Here is a 21,580-nt window from a genome sequence, read left to right on the forward strand (position 1 = left end):
GGTGGGGCAGAAAAGCCATCAGAGGTGTGACTTCTAAAGGTGAAAAGCCTGATCAGGCTCTGAATAAATGAATAAGCCACATCCTTAGGGCCTTTACCTTGTACATTTTAAACAGTTGTCTTCCTTAGAAGCTTTTAAAAAGGGGAAGTTTAGGTTCTTGGACTTTCCCCCTTCAAGCCTATTGGGATTCTTAGGCTTGATCTTTTTGTCTCTTTACATATTAGAGTACTTCTTGCTTGCGCATATGTTGCCGCATTTATTTTTATCTTTTGCATGGTGGTAGTTTTGGATTTATCTATCCATTTACAAGGCACAAGAAACTTCAAGCTGAACCCAGCTATATCCTAGATACCGTAGGTCTATTCCCCAAAGTAAATATGGTTTGGGGCTGAGTTCAGCTTGAAGTTTCTCATACTGTGCATCTGCCAAGGTTTCGTCATCACAGCATAGTTAAATCATCCACAGCAACTTTCTTTTATTAGGGCTTCCATAATAAAAAATGGTTATGTAGAAGAGGGAATTCCACTAGTTGCAGCTTACAATGTTAGAAAGGTTTGAAGTGAGGGCTTCAAGCCAAATTTCTCATTACATCAAAGTTTGATTTATGGTATTTATATAGCCTGCTGTTCAGCTGAAATGTTTTCCAGGTGCTACACAAACAGTTCATTAAAATGCAAGACAATGGTATCAAACAAAAACCAGAAACCCAACAAAGATAACAAAACAACAATCTACCAGCAGAATAAACTAATTCTTAAAGCAGCCAACACTGTAAGGGAGAAATAAGTTTTAACTTGAGTCCTAAAAACAGATAAAAGTGGGGAACATCAGTATCTTCAGTGGGAAGGAGCTCCTCAGCTGGGGTACCAGAGCAGAGGCACCCAAAGAAGGGCCTCAGAAGAGGATCTCAGGGTCCAGACAGGTTCGTATGGAAAGAGGTGGTCCTTGAGGTATTATGGTCCTGAGCTATTTAAGACTTTATAGGTTAAAACCAGTGCTTTAAATTGGGCCCGGAAACTAACTGGCAGCCAGTGCAGTTGGACCAGGATCAGTGTAATATGCTCAAACCATCTTGCTCCAGTGAGCAACCTGGCCGCTAGCTGAAGTTTCCGAACTGTCTTCAGAGGCAGCCCTATTATACAGGGTGAGTCTTTTAAAAGAGGCCCCATGGAACATATGTACTTTGTATCCACGGGGCCTCTTTTAAAGGACTCACCCTGTATAATGCATTGCAGTAATCTAACCTTGTGGTTACCAGAGCATAAACAACAGTAGTTAGGCTATCCCTGTCCAGAAAGGGGTGTGGCTGGGCCACCAGCCAAAGCTGATGGAAGGCACTCTGGGCCACTGAGGCCACCTGACCCTCGAGTGACAGCAAAGGATCCAGGAGTACCTCCAAGCTACAAACCTACTCCTTCAGAGGAAGTGTAACCCTATCAAGAGCAGGCAACCTCCCAGCCATCCGGTCTAGGGAACCACCCACTAACAGTGTCTCAGTCTCATCTGCATTGAGCTTCAGTTTGTTGGCTCTCATCCAGTCCACTACTGAGGCAAGACACTGGTCCAGCAATTCCACTGCCTCACCTGAAGATGTAAAGGAGAAATAGAGCTGAGTGTCATCAGCATACTACTGATAATGTACCCCGAACCTCCGGATAACCCAACCCAGCAGTTTCATGTAGATGTTAAACAACATAGGGGATAGAATTGAGCCCTGTGGAACCCCACATTGGAGATTCCAGGGTGCTGAAAAGCATTCTCTAAGTCAGTGTTTCCCAACCTTGTGCCTCCAGCTGTTTTTGAACTACAACTCCCATCATCCCTGACTAGCAAGACCAGTGGCAAGGGATGATGGGAATTGTAGTCCAAAAACAGCTGGAGGCACAAGGTTGGGAAACACTGCTCTAAGTAACACCCTCTGGGAACGACCATCCAAGTTGGACTGGAACTACCGCAAAGCGGTGCCACCCACCCCTAGTTTGGAGAATCACTCCAGAAGGATATCATGGCCGATGGTATCGAAAGCCGCTGAGAGGTTGAGAAAAATTAACAGGGACATGTTCCCTTTGTCTCTCTCTTGACAGAGGTCATCACACAGGACAACCAAAACAGTTTCTGTGCCAAAACCAGGCCTAACCCCCGATTGAAATGGATCCTAGAAAATCAGTTTCCAGAAAATCCGGCGAAGGACATGAGAGGGTGGTCCCCGGCCACGCTGCAGTTTAAATTTCCTATGGCCACGCTTTCTGTCGGCGCTGAATAGACAGTGGGGCCATCCCTCGGTGGGGCCCTGTCCAGCGCCGGCAACGTGGCCGGGCAACGACAATGAGGGGGCCGCTTTTCACCCCCAGTGGGCCCAATGCCTGGCCGCAACACCGCCCAACAGAAAAAGTACAGTAAGTGGACTTCTCTTAAAAGTGCATTTATAGTGAGGTTTGGCAATATGCAGCTGAATTTAAATGTTCCTGATCAGTTGACAGGAAGAGAATCAAATCAAATCAGTTAATCAATTGACAACACTAAATGAGAAAACAGGTATAAACTGATTCAACTCCTAGCTAAACTGAAGCCCCTTCTGTTGCTTTTAGTGGGATATCCAGCTGTTTGATAGAATAAATTTCACATGGCAAGATGTTCCATTCCTGTTCCCTTTCACTAATTTCATACACAAGCTACCTCTTGTAGTGAGGAGCCTGCTGGATCAAGCCAATGGCCCATGTAAGTTCCCCATCGTGTTTTCACAGTGGCCAACCAGGTGCGTGTGAGAATCCCCAAAGGAGGACCTGAGTGCAGCAGCAAGCACTCTCCCCTCTTGTGGTTTCCAGCAACTGGTATTCAGAAGCATTGCTGCCTCTGACTTTGGAGGTAGAACATATAGCCATCACATTGATAGTCTCCTTCATGAATTTGTCTAACCTCCTTTTAAAGCCATCGAGGGTGGTAGCCATCAGTGCCTCCTGTGGGAGCAAACAGCCACATGGTGGGGTAGAGAGGTTTGTGACCAAATCTCTCCCCCCACCCAGCTTATCTCCCAGTTTATGCTTGTGCCTTGCTCGATGGAAGCATTGCTTATGAGAGAGAAAGATAATGGCACAAAGGGAGTAGCATCTTCACTGCCACCCTCTCCTTCCATAGCCCTTTCTATGTACAATAATTGCTTGGGCCTCTTTTCAACTGTTCCTTCTCCTTGGAGACAGAGGTGAGAATCTACAGAGGTGGCAATATACTGGTATTATTGTGGGTGACAGGAGAAAGACTGGACCTTGCGTTTTGAGAGTTTGGAAGCTTCCAAATCTTGGCAGGGCTCCACTCTGCCCTTCAGCGCAGCTTCCCCTGACCCTATGCATGTTTACTAAGCAGTAAGTCCTGTGAAGTAAGGAGTCACTCACAAGCAACTCTGCATAGGATCGCAGCCTGACACTGTATCTGAAGTTGGTGCAGGATGGGGAGAGTTCCAGCCTTTCCCTGCAATAAGCAGATATTCTGTTGAGAAGCTGGGGCGCTTCTTATATTCGTGTGTTCTTATTTTCTCCTTGTGCAGCATGCAAAATGGCCTCCCCCTTGCCTCCTCTTCTGCACAGCCTAACCCGTCCTGAGGATTTCTCCAATTCTCCAGAGGAAATTAGGGGACAGAGTGGGATGCACAGGTAGGGAAAGCAGAGAGGAAGGGAATCCCATTGCAATAATATTTATTCTTGCACTAGTGCACGACTGTGGCTGAATACACAGATATATATTGTTATATATCAATTTAAATGATGTTTTTTGTATTTTTCTCTCATTTCTCTCATTTCTGTCTGTTTTTTTCTCTCCTTTTCTTCTATTGGAAATCAATAAAAAAGTTTTTAAAAAGTAACATGGCAGGGTGATGGGTTCTAGCTTCAATGTCTAACTAAATCATCTGGCTACAGGTGGTTTTTTGGGGGTTTTTTAATCTACATAAATCAATTGCCTGAAGTCAGAAGTGTTACAGTCCAAAGGGAGTAGATTCTGCTGATTGTTTGACTTAGTTCTTTCATTGTGCATTATTAGTAACAAAATTCCAGATCTCTCTTTCACCCAAATCACATAATAAATTAAAAAGTAGATAATACAGAAATAAATGTATGGAGAGGTTTATAATGCTGAGCTTATTTATTGATAAATCAAATGAAGATGTTGCAAGATATTCACTGGCTAGCGGAACAGAGCATAAGCAGAGGGAATAATAATGAATTTCTTCCTGGAGATGGCATGAACAGGGTATGATGAGAAATCGACCTTCTTTTGTAGATGTTCTTTAGTCGTCAAATTTTCTGCAGTCTCCAAGGTTCCTCAGTCTAAGACGTCTTCTACTTTGTCTGATGCGGGAAAGACAATGCGAAGAACTCAGGATGAGAATTCAGAAGATGCAAGCTTCATTATTACTCATTAAACAGAAATAGTATTGGTGAGAAAGGTAAGTTCATCATTGCTCTATTTCTCGGGGAAGGGAAATGGATGAGAAAGAATCCTGTCCAATAACCTGAAGAGATAGGGTTAAGTATAATTGCTTGATTCTACATTGATTTAAAATAACTGCATGTGTATCCCTCAAGACATGGCATTGGAAGCTAAGAAAGAGCAACAGAATGCCTAACATTTAAATGATTAACTGAGAATGTATCTCTGCTACTCATCATGATCACATGGGGTATTCAATTGCAGATCTCCATTTTAGGTGTGTGAGTTGGTCTTTGTTTTTCTGAAAAAGGGCTGAAGAAATAGGACCACTAATGACTCCCTGTCCAGGAGAAAATAGCCTCCAGGCTAATGGAGTCTGTGTGGAGAGAAAGAGCTTTGTTTCCAGCTCTGGGAAGAGTTATTTCATATTTCTAAGATGTTAGGCCTGTGTTGGAACAAGCACATGATATTATGCGACTATTGGGTGTATCATTATTGTTTTGTGTCTGGTTTTGAACAAGTTCTGTTAGTAAAGCTTAAGAAACATATTTTTTGACTGGGCAAGGAAGACTGGGCAAGAAGAACCAGTTTTTATTCACCTATTGCTTCTAAAGAGCAATATTAATAAACACAATAGCCGCTACCCATCAATCTAGACAATACTGAGCTGCATGGACCAGTGGCCTGACTCTGTATAAGGCAGATTCTTATGTTCATATGTTCTTTCCAGCACCACTGCTTGGTAAAACACCCCCATTTTCTAGCTTTCACTGTTCATCCATGTCAGAAGCTTCTGTAAGAGTATATGTTAAGACTTCTCACCAGAGCAATTCTGAGATCCACATTAGGGAAGCACCTAGTGTAAGCCTTTCCTACCTTCACAATAACTTTCTTATTACCCCCTAATTCCCTGATGGACCTTTGTGTTATTTTTCTTATGGGCCAACCTTACTACCTTTTGTGTCGTGATAGGCATGGTGGGGCACTTCAACACGATTACCCTTCTGACAGGGGCATCTCTGCTCCTTGGGGGTGGGGAAAGAGAGTGGTGAGGAGGTTGGTGGACTTGTAAAAGGGTAAAAGAGTATTGGGAAATGATCCATAATGAATTGGGGGGGGGGGATATTTAAAAGTACCCCAACCCCCCCGAGTCCTTTCTGTTGGGGATGATTCAGAATGATATTCCCAGGTGTCAAAAAATGTTATTTATGTATGCTACTACTGCAGCCTGTGCTTTGTTAGCCCAAAAATGGAAAACAAGCAATGTCCCAACCAAAGACGAATGGAAACTTAAGTTGACAGAATATGCACGGCTTGCAGACATTTCCACCTCATAAGCAAAACCTGTACTCACATATACGCATTGCAGAAGGCACACTTGTTGCCATATGACATGCCATCAGAGCCACAGTGGGGATTGAATTCCAGAGTGCACTGTGGTTTTGGATATCCTCGACAATATCTCTACAGAGAGAGTAAATTTTACAGTATTATCCATTTTCTGGCAAATCTCATGTGGTTGCTTTTACCAATCAGGTCTTAGTTGCACATCAGGTTTTTCTTCTTTTAAGAAATCACAAACACACCCGCCCCCAAAATGAAGAGTACTGATAAAATGGGACAGGGCCGCAGTCTTATTTTTGCACAAAGCAAATCTGCTGAACTCAAAGGCGTCCTGCAAACATTGCAACCAACTATGCTGTGGAAGGACTGGCAAGGAGAGAGGCAGTGCAAAAGCCATCTGTGTAAACTCCAATAAAGTAGTAGAAGAAGAAGAGTTTGGATTTGATATCCCGCCTTTCACTCCCTTTAAGGAGTCTCAAAGCGGCTAACATTCTACTTTCCCTTCCTCCCCCACAACTAACACTCTGTGAGGTGAGTGGGGCTGAGAGACTTCAAAGAAGTGTGACTAGACCATAGTCACCCAGCAGCTGCATGCGGAGGAGCGGAGAGGCGAACCCGGTTCACCAGATTATGAGTCCACTGCTCCCAACCACTACACCATGAATTTGTCTAATCCCTTTCAATGCCATCAAGGGTGTGTGTGTGTGTGGCTATCACTGCCTCCCGTGGGAGCGAGTTATATAGTTTAACCATGAGCTGCAGGAAAAAGCAATATTACACATCTTGACAGCAAGTTATTAGGATGTTCTGTAATAAGAATAAATGACTGCCACTCACCCGTTCAAAACGTGCTTCAGTGACAACGGCTAGAATGAAAACATACAAAATGTAAAAATTCCAAAGCAAATCTACATGTTGAATAATAGTCCATTTGAGAACAAGATACCCTTAATGAGGAGGGGAAGGTGGAGGCTACAACCTCCCCTCCAACCAAACAAAGGCTTACTCAATGCCTGACTTGCTTCTCCATTTGAAAACATTTGAAAAATGAGATATATTTTATCTTACATTTCCTTTGTTCTCTTAAAAGTTTGTTTATAGTGAGGTTTGGCAATATGCAGCTGAATTTAAATGTCCCTGATCAGTTGATGGGAAGAGAATCAAATCAAATCAAACTAGCTAATCAGTTGACGATACTAATAAAGAAAACCCATTCAACTCCTAGCTGAACTGAAGCCCATTCTGTTGCTTTCAGTAGGGTGATAGAGTAAATCTCACATGACAAGATATTCTTTCTCGTTCCTACTGACTAATTTCATATAGAAGCTTCCTTGAGAATAGCTACATCTGAGCATTCACAAGAATATGTGAGGGTTCAACACTCTCTCTCTCTCTCTCTCTCTGTGTGTGTGTGTGTGTTTGTTTGAGAGATGTGCTTCTCTGTTCCCATGTTCCTGTGTGTGACAACAATGCTTCCTTCTTCCACAAGCTTTCACAAATGAAGCACTTAGGCTTTCAGGGAGATTTTATCAGATTCAGTTGACCACCTAATAAGAGCCTTCATATAGTTTTTGGAACACCTGGACAATTCATGGATTTTGGGTTCCTTTCTGAGATGGAGTATCTAATGGAACATTTGTAGAAATATCTTTTCCCCAAAGGGAACCTTTGTAATGTGAAATACGACTCACCTGAGTACAAAAAGAAGAACATCAGAGTGAGGAGGAGAAAACTGCCTGGCTTCATGATGGTGCTGATGGATTTAACTATGTCTTCCTCTTAGTGCTTTTCCGAGCGGTAGATCCTTCTCAGAGTTCACTGGCTGCAGTGAGGTCTGGACTCTCTGCCCTGAATATATAGAAGTCTCTGTGGCCCTGATGATGAAAACTCCCAGTCTCAAGAAATATTTACATGTGGAAATAGGATATTACAAAGGGCTGCAATGTGATGTACCAAGCATAATGGTTCCTTTCCTGTGCAGAACCCAGGCACGCGCAAGAGATATGGTAACCAGTACCTTAGGAAGTAGCATACGAAGTAGCTTGTCTTGACCATAAGCCAAACCCATGATGAAAAAGGACTATAACGACAAATTGCATATCACATAGTATTGGTCCAATTTATTTGTGTCTTCAGACGGTCACCCTGAACCAGGCCCTATTTGGCCCTGACTGATCCAGACTTGTTTTTTTTTACAAATCTCTAGAAATTTATTTATTCATTTATTTTTATCCATAATGTTGTTGCTTTTTGACAGAACAGGGCTTTCCTAACATCTCTCAACACCCTTACTTTACAAGCTATAATTGCCAGGATTCTTTTGGGGAAAGTCAAGACTGTTTAGAATGGTATAAGAACATAAGAAAAGCCTGCTGGATCAGGCCAATGGCCCATCTAGTCCAGCATTCTGTTTTCACAGTGGCCAGCCAAATTCATGTGAGAATCCCCAAAGGAGGACCTGAGTGCAGCAGTACGATACGGTAATCTTTATTGTCATTGTCCCATACAGAACAACGAAATTGAAAAATCTACATAAGACATTCAAAACCCAACAAGCCTGCTATCCCAGACATCCCAACCTGGTTAGCCCCCTATTTTTACCCCATTTTTAAATACAGTATACTCCCATACAGACTCCTTACAATACATTTAAAACCAAAATCGCATTTGGGTAGAAACTGTTTCTCAGGCGGCTAGTCCTAGTCTTTATAACCCTGTACCTTCTTCCAGAAGGCAGAAGCTGAAAGAAATCATTTCTGAGGTGCGCACTATCCTGCGCTATCTCTGCAGCTTTCTTATGGCACCTGGAAGCATAGATTTGATCCAAGGTGGGAGGAGTGCACCCAATTATTCTCTCTGCAGTCTTTACAACCCTGGACAGCATTGTTTTTTCCCCTGACCGTGCAGCTCCCAAACCACACACACACCATAAGTTAATACACTCTCCTCTTGTGGTTTCCAGCAACTGGCATTCAGAAGCATTGCTGCCTCTGACTTTGGAGGTAGAGCATAAGCATCACATTGATAGTCTTCTCCTTCATGAATTTGTCTAACCCTCTTTTAAAGCCGTGAAGGGTGGTAAACATCACTGCCTCCCATGGAAGCAAACAGCCACATGGTGGGGTAGAGAGGCTTGTGACCAAATCCCCCCCCCCCCCCGGCAGCTTATCTTCCAGTTTATGTTTGTGTCTTGCTATATGGTGTGATGTACAAGCATAACAGTTCCCTTCCTCTGCAGAAACTAGGGACATGCAAGAGATACGTGGAAACCAGTAGCTTAGGAAGTTGCATGCAAAGTAGCTTGTCTTGACCATAAGCCAAAGCAAGGCTGAAAAAGACTCCAGTGATAAATTGCATGTCATATAGTATTTGTCAAAAAATAACAATTTATTACATGGACCTAGCCAACACTGATTTCATATATAGTGGTGGTGGTGGGGAGTTTAGATGTGGCTAGCATGAAAACCTATGGAAGCAGCTGTCTCCAGATTTCAGACTCCCAATTCCGAAATTCTCAAAACGAGAATCATATACAGGCCAATTTGTGATACAATGCAAGTCACTGGTCTCAAGTCGGATTAGGGAGGGGCTATTGAGGCTATTAATATTACATTTATGAGAGCAACAGGATGAATAAAAATGGACTCTTCTTGAAAAAAATTGTCCAGTCTTCTTCTGCACAGCCTAGCCTGCCTCGGGAATTTCCCAAATGCACCAGAGAAATCAAGGATACACAGTGGGACACCCAAGTGGGGAAAAGCCTCTCCTCCTTACAGAGGGGAGGAGTTGTGAGCAGGAGCCATTTCCCGCATTGGCAGGGGGCGTTCCAGCCCCCTGCCCAGCTGGCCTGGCTGCTGCGCCATGCCCCCAGGCAGCCAACCAACCAACCAGGTGGAGGCTTGGGGGGCGGGCTTTTGCCGCTCAAACGTGGCTGCGGCAGCACTTCCATTTTGTTCCGCTGCTGGTTTTCGTTGGATCCAATTTTATCCAATGCCTAAGCCAATACCTCTCACATGCTGTAATCAATAAAGTTGTGGCCTTTTTTAGCCCAATAACCTAATATACCGTGTCCGTGTGTCTTTCTTACCCCAAGCGGGTGGCGGGTCCTTGAATCACAAACAAGGAGGAGAGAAATCCCATTGCAATAACATTAATTAATAACATTAATAACATTAATTTTTGAATCAGGTAGGTAGGCGTTTTGGTCTGACGCAGTTGAAATAAATATAAAAAATTGTCCACTACCACTTTATAGACCAACTAAGTTTGTTCTGGTATAAACTTTCGTGTGCATGCACACTTCTTCAGATATTTTTTATTAATTCTTGAGCTAATTCAAGGGTGTAGTTGAATACCAATCTGGGTGGCATATATCAATTTATATTGGGGTAATTGAATTTTCTATGAATATGACAAAGGTGTTGATGGGCCAACTTGGAATCCACGATGTGGATGTTAACAAGGTGATGGAGTGTATGTTTGAAGTGACAGGAAAAGGAAGTCTGGAAGCAAAGGGTGCTGGGAAGAAGAAGCAGGAGGAAGAGCTGGAATCCATCTTGGGAAGGCTGTCTGAAGGCTGTCTGAAGGCTGCCTTGGCTGCTGTAGGGTACAAGTGCCTCTTGAAATGCCCATAATTGTACGATCTGGACTCCCTCCATCCAGATTGAAGGTGCACATAGCTTAATAAAGCTTATTAAAGCCATGACAGTCTCTGCCGCATCCTCAGTTCTCCAAAGAAACACAGACCCTGTGTGGGTGCCTGGGACCCCATGGGCTTTTGCCACCACTTGGCAGAGAGAGGGGCAGGCACTCGACTTTGCTAACAATATTCATTCTATTGAGATCACAGTGGTTTGGAAAGATCTTGATACTTTTAAAAAGGAGGAGGATGCAGGATGATGGACCTGATGGGCCATTGGCCTGATCCTCTTACGTTCTTACGTTCCCCTTGGGCAGCAGAATGGTCTCCCCTTCTCTCTCGTCCTCTGCATAGCCTAACCTGCCCTAGGGATCCCCCAAATCCACCAGAGCAACATAGGCAACACAGTGGGACACCCAGGTAGGGAAAGCAAGCAGGAGAGAAATCCCATTGCATTAACATTAAGTCTTCTGCTGGCACAATGGTGTAACTGGGTACCCACTTGAATGGCATACATCAATTCATATAATGGCAATTGATGTACTATGAGTATTTTTCTCTTATAACTCTGTCTGTTGTTTTTTTTAATTTGCTTCGATTAAAAATCAATAGAAAAGCAAATAAATGTATCATGACAAGTCCTGAGAATAGCTGTGGATCACTGTTTGGGGGGCCATCTTGTGGCTACCTCCTTCCGAATCAGAGTGACCGTATCTGCAAAAAACTTTGCAAAAGCTTTGGGACACTGTTTGGGGGGGCATCTTGTGGCTACATTATGGAGTGCTTATTTCCAATGCTATTTAATATCTACATGAATCCATTGGGAGAGGTCAATAGGAGTTTCGGAGTGAGGTGCCATCAGTATGCTGACAACACTCAGTTCTACTTTGCCATAACATCTGAATCCAGAGAGGCTGTACAGTACTTGGGCCATTGCCTGGAAGCAGTGGTGAAATGGATGAATAAAATCAAGCTGAGCTTGAAACCTGGCAAGATGGATGCAGTCTGGGTAAGTAGTCCCCGTGTTCAAGAAAATGGTCCATTGCCTATCCTGGATGGGGTACCAGGCAGAGTTCAAGGTGTTCCTATTAGCGTATAAAGCCCTTAACAACTTGGGACCAGTTTACCTACAAGATCGCCTAACCCCCAGAGTCAGCCCACCCAGATTGGAGAAATGAAACAGACTTCACCCCCTACTGGCACCTCACTTGCCCGACCACCGCCAGAGAAGCAAACCCAGGCACCTTCATGATTGTAATGGTGGATTTGTCAGCCTCTTAGTGCTTAGAAATGGAAATGGAATATTACAGAGGACTGCAGTGTCCTGTACCAATTTCAACAGTTTCCTTTTAGTGCACAGTTCAAGAAACATTTGGCAACCAGCCAGTTAGCAAATAGTACGTGGAACAGTTTACTGTCTCAAGCATAAATCATAGCAAATATAACAGATATTTTCAAAGTAAACCAATAAAAATGAATTAAAAGACAGTAACATTCTCAGTTACCGTAACTTTATTGCAATGTATCACGTGGGTTTCTAGAGAATGGAGATATCATTTCATTGCTGCTGAAGTAAATACAGCTCCATATCTGCTGGACCCACTGCCAGCCACTTCTGTTTTCCACTTCTGCTCACGGGCTCAAATGCACACACCATAACATATACATGCTCTGGACATGCCAAAAACTGGAGGTTTTGAGAAGAAAGGCCCTGTTGGATCTGGCTGAGGGGCCAAGTCAAAGTTCAGCATCCAGATGTGGCACATTGGGTGAGCCAGAGCTGTGGGGCTGCCCTCCTGCCACTGCAGCCACTGGAGCTTACCTGAAGTAAGCACTATTATGTTCTGATGCAAAGATTGTACAAAAAGAAGGGCACTTTTAAAAAGAAGGCAATGCAACCAGCACTCTCCAATGCAACCGTTGAGTCCCATTTACAATTGTGAGACAGCCGAGAAATGTGACGTCTGTCCTTAAAAGTATCAAGTATTTTCCTTGCCACTGCGATTTCAATAGAATGAATATGCCACTTCAAGGAGAATCTCCAAGTTAAAATGGGGAAGATATTGTTGGGGCAATACTCTGAGCATCGGAAGTGTGGTTTAATCAGAACCTAAGAATATCCCTACTGGATCATGCCCATGTCTCTTCTGTCCCAGGATCCTGTTCTCACAGCTGACAACCAGATACCTATGGGATGCCTGCAAGCAGGACCTGAGGGCAAAAACACTGGACCCATCTTCTGTTTTCCCAGTAACTTCTATTCAGAAGAAAATGGCCTCAAACAATGGAAATCCAAGAAGCTCACGCCAAACATTCATGGCTTGTTTTCTCCTATCACCAAATCTTGTTTTCTCTGTGCTTGTTTTCCACTTTGTGGTTTCCATAAAATTAAAAATAACAAGTGTGTTTGACGTATATAACGTGTTTGTATTACTTTCTAGGACAACAATACCTCTTTTATTTTACATGCTGAACAAGTAAAGCTCCTTTGTTTTCCTTCGTACTAAAACAATTGCCTATGATCAAAAGAATCCCAAAATTTCTAAAACTATTTTCTGTATACCTCATTTCTTGTGACCTGCAACAGAAATGTTATCATCACATCAGAAGCCGTATTTCTTAAGGAACTGGTTGCCAAATGTTTATTGCATACACGTGGAATATGCATTGAAAGAGAAACCATAAAAATTGGTACATGACAATGCAGTCCTCTGTAATCACATTTGCATGTGTAAATATTTCTCAACAATTGGGAGATTTCATCATCAAGGCTGCAGAAACTTCCATAAATACATGGAAGAGATACCAGACCTCATCCATAACCAGTGGAAGCTGAAAAGCATCTACTGCTTGGAAAAGCACTAAGAGGCCGACAGATCCCAACCCACCAGCAAAATCATGAAGCCAAGCAGCTTTCTCCTCCTCACTCTGATGGTCTTCTTTTTGTACTCAGGTAAGTCATATTTCATATTGCAAAATTTCTCTTTCTCGGAGAGTTGTAGGGACCAAAGAATCCATGGACTATTCATGTCTTTAGATGAGTGTAGGAAGGCTCCACCTGTGTTGACAAAACCCAGTTAAAATCTCCTTGCAAACCATGGTGTTCACTGTCTGAAAGCTTGCGGAAGGAGGGGACATTGTTGTTAAGCATAGGGACACTGGGGGCAGGGACACACATCCCCCCAAACACACACACACTTGAACCTTCCCACGTTCTTTTGGACACTGAAACATGTCTGTTCTCAAGGTTCCTCCTATATGAAATTATACATGCCAGGATGAACCAGAATGAATGCCTTCCTATGTGAGATTTACTCTATCAAATAAAGATACTCTACATCAGGGCTCTACATTGCACAAGGCGCCCACCACTATTCACACAATAGGAGCCTTTTTGAAAACTGAGGCTCGAAACACTAATGCCCCCTAAAGCTACCATGTACTCTCCTTTCTTCATGGTCTCCACGTGGCTCTTGTGACATAAAAAGTGGACCTAGCCATGATTCTTAACATGCAAAGCACCACAGCCGGGCATTCAAGGGATATCAACAAAACTGGGTCCCAGTTAGTTATGGACTAAACCAGTATATACAGTTATTTGTATTTAGTATAGTTAACTGAACCATTTCCCATTGATTTGATTGTCTTCCTATCCATGCTCAGTGGCATTTAAAGGAAATTGTATATTGCCAAGGCAAATTATAGATGCATTTTTAGGATAACATAGGATGTACAAGATACAATGCATCTCACTTTTCAGTTCCTAGAAATAAATGTTATCAAATAGGCTATTATTCAACATATGGAATTTCTAAACAATTTTCACATTTTCTGTGTTTTGCATCTAGATGTTGTTGTGAAAGCAACATGGAAAGCGGTAAGTGGAAATCATTTATTCCTATGAAAGAACATGGACGTAGCACGGAGTTAAGATAAGTGAATATATTTTTCTTGTGGAATTTTAAAATATTATCTCTCTCTCTCTCTCTCTCTCTCTCTCTCTCTCTCTCTCTCTCTCTCTCCTCTCTCTCTCTCCTCTCTCTCTCTCTCTCTCTGTGTGTGTGTGTGTGCGTGTGTGTGTCAATTTTTAAAATAGAATTTAAAATAAGGCAACAAAAAAACATCAACACAAATATAACATACAAGAGCTGGGGTTTTCCCAGGATTTTACATCTCTAGTCCCACCCATTTTTTTTAAAAAAGTTGGTGGTATTATTATTAGTTCCAGTTGCTACCCACAATTTATAAGAAAGTCTCAGCTTGCGTTCTGTAGTAGCCAAGTGGCGTTATTCTGTTATTACTAGGCAGACCGCCCAACCTTGCAGGCATATTATTTAGCCACTGTCTTAAGAATCCAGTCACTCACTGTGTTTTTTTTAAAAAAGTATTTATTTGCAAAAACAACCATCAAATGTGTCTAGCATGAAACCCCTAGAGCTGCCCACTCACAATTTGGCAGGATTAATCTTCTCTAAAGGGGCTACCATGTCTGCAAATTTTGTTTCGCAGCGTGAAACACTTTGTACCTGTTCTAACCCTGCAATATTTTAAAGTTTAAACTGTCTTGCATGAAATCCCTGGCACCGATGATCTATAATTTGACAGGTTTAAGCCCCCGAAATGGGGCCTTACCATGTCACCAAATCACATGCCCCTAGTGGGAACTTGGAATGAATAGAGAACAACATTATCACACAATTCCCTGCTTGCCAGGACAATAAATCAGCATTTCCTGTGCTTGAATGCACACCTTAATACAACACGTGTTGAATTGTCATTTGCATTCCTCATCTTTGCCTCATTATTAATCATGTCATAATCAGAAAGACCTTGTAGTCCAAAGGTTAAGTGGGGAGGACCTTTAAAACTGTTGTGTCCTTCATCTTCAGAAATATTGCAAAGGGTATCCAAACCCAGCATGCACCCTGGAGTACCTGGCCCACTGCGGTTCTGATGGCAAGACCTATGGCAACAGGTGTCTCTTCTGCAATGCATATATGTGAGTATATCAAAGAATCATGCAGTCGGAAGGGACCCCAAGAGTCATGTATTCCAACCTCCTGGAATGCAGGAATCCTTTCCCCCCCTGATACATCTTTGTTGGAAGTTAAAAAGTACATGATTATATTTTCACTAAGCATGGTGAGATATAAATAAACGAAATAAAAAGAAATTGAGAATCAGCACCCATGTAGAAGGGAAAGTCAAGCGGGGGACGGACCCCTCCCCTGGGCAGTGCAGGAATCATTTTGCACAACGTGGCGTTCTAAGCCATGGCCCTGAGTTTTGTGTTGCTTATGAGGCCCAAAGGAACATGGTGAGCAGAGCTAATCTGTAGGTAGCCCTGAATTTGAAGATGGAGTGGCTTGGGAGGGCTATTCAAATGCACCACCCTCCTGACACTCTTGTTGCTGCTGCTAAGAGTGTTGGGGGGGCAGGGGATATATGCCCAGAAGGGCTCTATCTCCATCCCACCAGGCCAGACTCAACGCAAAAGGTAGTAGGGTTGGCCCAGAAGAAAAATAACCAAAAAAGCCATCAGGGAATTAGGGGATAAAGGTAAAGGGACCCCTGACCATTAGGTCCAGTCGTGACCGACTCTGGGGTTGTGGTGCTCATCTCGCTTTATTGGCTGAGGGAGCCGGCATACAGCTTCCGGGTCATGTGGCCAGCATGACTAAGCCACTTCTGGTGCACCAGAGCAGCACACGGAAACACCGTTTACCTTCCCGCCGGAGCGGTACCTATTTATCTACTTGCACTGTGACGTGCTTTTGAGCTGCTAGGTTGGCAGGAGCTGGGACCGAGCAACGGGAGCTCACCCCATCGCACAGATTTGAACTGCTGACCTTCTGATCGGCAAGTCCTAGGCTCTGTGGTTTAACCCACAGCGTCACCAGCTTCCCACAATTAGGGGATAGTAAGAACATTATTATGAAGGCCTACATTACAAAGGCCTACACTAGGTGTTTCCTTAATGTTGATCTTGGAATTGCTCTTGGTAAAAGTCTGAACATTTGCTGCTAGAGAAGTTTGACACAGATGTACGATGAAGGCGGGAGAAGGGAAATCTTCTACAAATGGTAGACCTGAAAAGAATATTGTTCCCTCTTGCTCTATATTGGCTAGGCTGACAGGAAGCTGTTTTCCCGGGTCTCAGACAGGATTCTTCCTCAGCCCTTTCCCGTCCCCAAGACACAGAGCAATGATGGCATAAGCTTTCCCATCTATATAGTATTTCTCTTTAAGGAGTTATCATGAAAGCTGCAACTTATGAATTCTCATATTTATTTACTTCTTTTTTTCTCATCAGCAAAAGTGGAAGCAAGCTGAAACTGAAATACTTCGGAAAATGCAAAAAAGTTTAAGATGCACAAGACTATGAAACATCTGCAAAAGAAGTCCCATTTCTCTTTAAGCTTCACTCATCGCATCACCACAAAAAAGAAATCCATTCTTCTCTTTGCTTATCCTCTGTGAGCCAGTGAATATCTCACAACATCTTGATTCGGTTTATCAATAAATAAGCTCAGCAACATTATCAAACTCTCCATGCATTTATTTGTGTATTATCTATTCTTAAAAATATTATATGATTTGGGCAAGAGATCAGTCTTGAAGTTTGTTACTAATAACGCACAATCGGGGAACTGAGTCAAACAATCAGCAGAATCTTCTCCCTTTTGAGTATGACATTTCTGAGTCCTGGCAATTGATTTCTGCAGAGCAAAAAAACAAACAAAAACCTGTAGAACACCAGGTGATTAGTTAGACACTGAGGCTATAACCCATCCCCCTGCCATGATACATTTCTTCTCTTTTCTATTGATTTTTAATAGAAGAAAATAAAAAACAGAGAGAGAAATAAGAGAAAAGTACATATTGAAAATTCAGCTGCCATCATATGAATTGATATATGCCATTCAAGTGGGTACCCAGCTACAACATTGCTCCAGCAGAAGAATTAATGTTAATGCAATGGGATTTCTCTCCTCCTTACTTTCCCCACCTGAGTGTCCCACTGTGTTGCCTTTGTTACTCCGCTGGATTTGAGGAATCCGCAGGGCAGATTAGTTTATGCGGAGGAGAAAGAGGGAAGGGGAGACTTCTGCTGCACAAGGAGAATGTAAGAAGCAGCTGCTGGATCAGACCAATCACCCACTAGGTCCATCATCCTGTTCTGTATATGCCCGTCTCTGAGAGGGAGCAGCCACCTTGTTTTAGTAAGGGAGAAAAGCAGAAGAGCTCCTCACTTTCACAGGTATTGTTCCACAAGGAAATCTCAACAGAGCAGAGAAAATGGTGTCTTTCAGCCTTTTCTACTGGAGGGCTAGGAGAAGAATGGAGAGGAAGCATTGGAAGGTAACTCAACTGCTCATCAGAATATCCACTTTTGTTAGGAAAGGCTGGAAGTACCCCCATGCTGTGCAAACTTCAAAAAAGGTGTCAGGTTTCAATCCTATTCACTCTTCCTTGAAAGCGAGTTCTTACTTCTGCCCTTTACCTCTGAGGGGCAAAGTGGGGCATGGCTCAGGCAAGATTTGGAACCCTCCAAACTCTCCAAGCCCAAGGTCCAGTCTTCGCCTGTCAACCACAATAATGCCAAGGCATTTTTAACAACTGGGGGCTTCTGTGCATCTCCTTTGCTTAGGTAAAGGTAAAGGGACCCCTGACCATTAGGTCCAGTCGTGGCCGACTCTGGGGTTGTGACGCTCATCTCGCTTTATAGGCCGAGGGAGCTGGTGTACAGCTTCTGGGTCATGTGGCCAGCATGACTAAGCCACTTCTGGCGAACCAGAGCAGCGCACAGAAATGCCATTTACCTTCCCCGCTGGAGCGGTACCTGTTTATCTACTTGCACTTTGACGTGCTTTCAAACTGCTAGGTTGGCAGGAGCAGGACCGAGCAACAGGAGCTCACCCCGTTGTGGGGATTCGAACCGCCGATCTTCTGATTGGTAAGTCCTAGGCTCTGTGGTCTAACCCACAGCGCCATAAAAAGCACTGGCAGCAGATTCCCGCCCTGTCTCCAAGGAGAGGAAACAGTTGAAAATTGACCCAAGCAACTATCTCACATAGAAAGTGCTATGGAGGATGAGAGGGAAGATTCTAATCCTTTTGTGCTGCTGTTTTTTCTCTCAGGCGCCATGTCTCCATCGAGCAAGACACAAACATAAACTGGGAGATAAGCTGGCAGTGGTTTGGTTACCAGCCTCCCTGCTTCACTGTGTGGCTGTTTGATCTTTTCCACTGCACACATCTTCTCTTCCTGCCGTGCAAGTGATTGTGTGTATGTGTAAGAGATGGAGAGAAGGAACATAGAGAAGATAGCCAGGTCCAGGAGCTCAGACCCTCCAAGTGTCCCTATTTTCCAGGGATGTCCCTGATTTAGAGAAGCCGTTCCGGTTTCTGATTTGATCCCAGAATGTCCCACTTTCCCTTAGGATGTCCCTATTTTCATTGGAGAAATGTTGGAGGGTATGAGAGCTACCAGCTGCCCTTGGAGAGAGTTGAGGGTGGGTGGAGGGGAGCTAATTTTGACGGTAAGTATAGAATTGGCAAGCTATCCCATTCAATCTTTTCTAACCAAATTGAATTTATGAACCTAAGTTAATTAGGTCTATTAGCTTTAGTGGATTCACTCTGAGTGCAATGAACATTGATTCCCACCCAGTTGCCGGAATACTTTGTGTTGATAATGATAAGGGGTGTGGGGTGCAGAGCTAATTAGAATCGTAGAATTGGAATGGACCCCAAGGGTCATCTAGTCCAACCCCCTGCAATGCAGGAATCTCAGCTGCAGCATCCACAACAGATAGGCATCTAACTTCTGCTTAGAAGCCTCCAAGGATGGAGAGTCTGTCACCTTCCATTTGAGTTATTTCTACTGTCGAACAGCTCTTACTATCAGAAAGTTCTTCCAGATGTTTAGTCAGAATCTCTTTTCTTGTAACTTGAAGCCATTGGTTCAAGTCCTACCCTCCAGAGCAGGAGAAAACAAGCTTGCTCCATCCTCCATGTGACAGCCATTGAGACATTTGAAGATGACTATCATATCTCTTCTCAGTCTCCTCTTTTCCAGGCTAAACAAGCCCAGCTCCTTCATCCGTTCCTCATAAGGCTTAGTTCCCAGACTCTTGGTCATCATGGTTGCCCTCCTCTGCACACATTCCAGTTCGTCAATATCCTTTTTAAATTGTGGGTGCCCAGAATTGGACACAGTATACCAGGTGTGGTCTGTCCAAGGCAGAAAAGAGTAGTACTATTACTTCCCTTGATCTGTACTGGCTTAAGATCTATGTTTTCAAACTGGGCACAGGACTACTCCAACCTCTAGCTCAGAACTATTATGTCAGTTGCTGGTCCAAGAACAACACCCAAAAAGCTTCCTCAACGGGCTGTCCCAATCTCATCTTCAACACTTGGGCTTCAACATAGCCTTTAAATCACTAAAATCACTATGGTGATCTGTGGGCCCTACCCATCCTGCTCACCAAGGGATGTGCATTTACAGTATGTTGGGACATTTCACATAGCTGAATATCTAAAGAACTTGGCAGTGGTCAGCTACCACAGACTTTTTACTAAGGCCAGACAGAATGTGTTTCCTTCCGAAATGCTCCACGGCACAAGCAACTTTGGTGCAGCTCCAGTACAAATCAGAAATGCGCACTGTTATAGGTGCAGATTGCCCAAAGCAGCAGCATAATTGATATAACTTTGATACCATTTAACTTGATACCATCAACCATGGTATCCTCCAGATACCATTGGCCAGAGAACTGCTAGTGGAGAGGCTAGTGGAGAGGCAATGTAGGTGTGGACTATACATGGGTGGCTAATAAGGGCTGGAGAGAGATGCTGGGGTGGTTAGGAAGGAGATGAGGCAGAATCCACGCTTCACGATTGTAGGTGTGATCCCTGGTTGCATTGTCCTTCTTTTTAAAAGGATCAAGATCTTTCCAAACCATTGTTATCTCAATAGAATGGATATTGTTACAAAAGTTGAGTGCCTGTCCCTCTCTCTGCCAAGTGGTGGCAAAATCCCATGGGGTCCCAGGTGCCCACACAGGGTCTGTGTTTCTTTGGAGAAATGGGGATGCGACTGAGACTGTCATGGCTTTAATAAGCTTTATTAAGCTATGTGCACCTTCAATCTTTTCCCAGTAGTGATGTATGGAAGTGAGAGCTGGACCATCAAGAAGGGTGATTGCCGAAGAATTGATGCTTTTGAATTATGGTGCTGGAGGAGACTCTTGAGAGTCCCATGGACTGCAAGAAGATCAAACATATCCATTCTTAAGGAAATCAGCCCTGAGTGCTCACTGGAAGGACAGATCCTGAAGCTGAGGCTCCAGTACTTTGGCCACCTCATGAGAAGAGAAGACTCCCTGGAAAAGACCCTGGTGTTGGGAAAGATGGAGGGCACAAGGAGAAGGGGACGACAGAGGACAAGATGGGTGGACAGTGTTCTTGAAGCTACAAACATGAGCCTGACCAAACTGCGGGAGGCGATGGAAGACAGGAGTGCCTGGCGTGCTCTGGTCCATGGGGTCACGAAGAGTCGGACATGACTAAACGACTAAACAACAACAACAACAACCTTCAATCTGTATGGAGGGAGTCCAGCTCTTACAGTTAAGGTCCTTCCAAAAGGGGCTTCTACCCCACAGCAGTGAAGGCAGCCTTCAGCCAGTCTTCCCAAGATAGATCCCAGTTCTTCTTCCTGCTACTTCTTCCTAGCACATACATACACAAACATACACTCCATCACCTTGTTAACATCCCCATTGTGATGGTGGCCCATCAACACCTTTTGTCATGTTAACAGGTTTGCTCTTCACTAAGCCAATCAGGCTGGTTTGGATAAGCCAGTTCAGGAATTCTCTGTCTGGCACAGCCCTGCAGCTTGTATTTTAATCCATATCCCAATTAATCAAAATCCTAGCATATATTCATTTCTAGGGTTTTTTTGGGGGGCATCCCCCTTTAAATCTATGGCAATATGCTATTTCAAAGAGAATCAGAAAAATGGGGAAGGTGACCTTGGGTGAATACTCTGCGCATCAGAAGAACATAAAAATAGCGCTGGTGGATCGTGCCCATGTCTCTTCTGTCCCAGCATCCTGTTCTCACAGCTTACAACCAGATACCTATGGGATGCCTGCAAACAGGA

At 43.6% G+C, this 21,580-nt stretch overlaps 2 protein-coding genes across 2 annotated transcripts; one reads left to right on the top strand and one right to left on the bottom strand.

Moving 5' to 3' along the window:
• Nucleotides 1-4,115: 4,115 nt before the first annotated feature.
• Nucleotides 4,116-7,604, bottom strand: LOC114592749 (ovomucoid-like). The gene is made up of 4 exons (XM_028721031.2): nt 7,458-7,604; nt 6,604-6,632; nt 5,777-5,886; nt 4,116-4,340 (listed from the first exon to the last, which is right to left on the bottom strand). The coding sequence occupies exons 1-4, from the start codon at nt 7,510-7,512 to the stop codon at nt 4,280-4,282; spliced, it is 255 nt and encodes an 84-aa protein (XP_028576864.2). The 5' UTR covers nt 7,513-7,604; the 3' UTR covers nt 4,116-4,279.
• A 5,610-nt stretch (nt 7,605-13,214) lies between these two features.
• LOC114592750 (ovomucoid-like) lies at nt 13,215-16,943 on the top strand. Its single transcript, XM_028721033.2, has 4 exons — nt 13,215-13,358; nt 14,254-14,282; nt 15,295-15,404; nt 16,719-16,943. The coding sequence occupies exons 1-4, from the start codon at nt 13,304-13,306 to the stop codon at nt 16,771-16,773; spliced, it is 249 nt and encodes an 82-aa protein (XP_028576866.2). The 5' UTR covers nt 13,215-13,303; the 3' UTR covers nt 16,774-16,943.
• Nucleotides 16,944-21,580: the final 4,637 nt, after the last annotated feature.

This window comes from Podarcis muralis, chromosome 2 (assembly GCF_964188315.1).
Source record: "Podarcis muralis chromosome 2, rPodMur119.hap1.1, whole genome shotgun sequence".
Lineage (NCBI taxonomy): Eukaryota > Metazoa > Chordata > Lepidosauria > Squamata > Lacertidae > Podarcis > Podarcis muralis.

What these genes read in the sequence shown, in the direction of transcription:
- LOC114592749 (XM_028721031.2), bottom strand. Translation starts at nt 7,512, where the DNA reads ATGAAGCCAGGCAGTTTTCTCCTCCTCACTCTGATGTTCTTCTTTTTG. An exon ending in GTTCTTCTTTTTGTACTCAG is followed by an intron (nt 6,633 to 7,457) that starts GTGAGTCGTATT and finishes TTTTCATTCTAG; the next exon opens with CCGTTGTCACTGAAGCACGT. An exon ending in CTGAAGCACGTTTTGAACGG is followed by an intron (nt 5,887 to 6,603) that starts GTGAGTGGCAGT and finishes CTCTCTCTGTAG; the next exon opens with AGATATTGTCGAGGATATCC.
- LOC114592750 (XM_028721033.2), top strand. Translation starts at nt 13,304, where the DNA reads ATGAAGCCAAGCAGCTTTCTCCTCCTCACTCTGATGGTCTTCTTTTTG. An exon ending in TGAAAGCAACATGGAAAGCG is followed by an intron (nt 14,283 to 15,294) that starts GTAAGTGGAAAT and finishes CTTCATCTTCAG; the next exon opens with AAATATTGCAAAGGGTATCC. An exon ending in CTCTTCTGCAATGCATATAT is followed by an intron (nt 15,405 to 16,718) that starts GTGAGTATATCA and finishes TTTTCTCATCAG; the next exon opens with CAAAAGTGGAAGCAAGCTGA.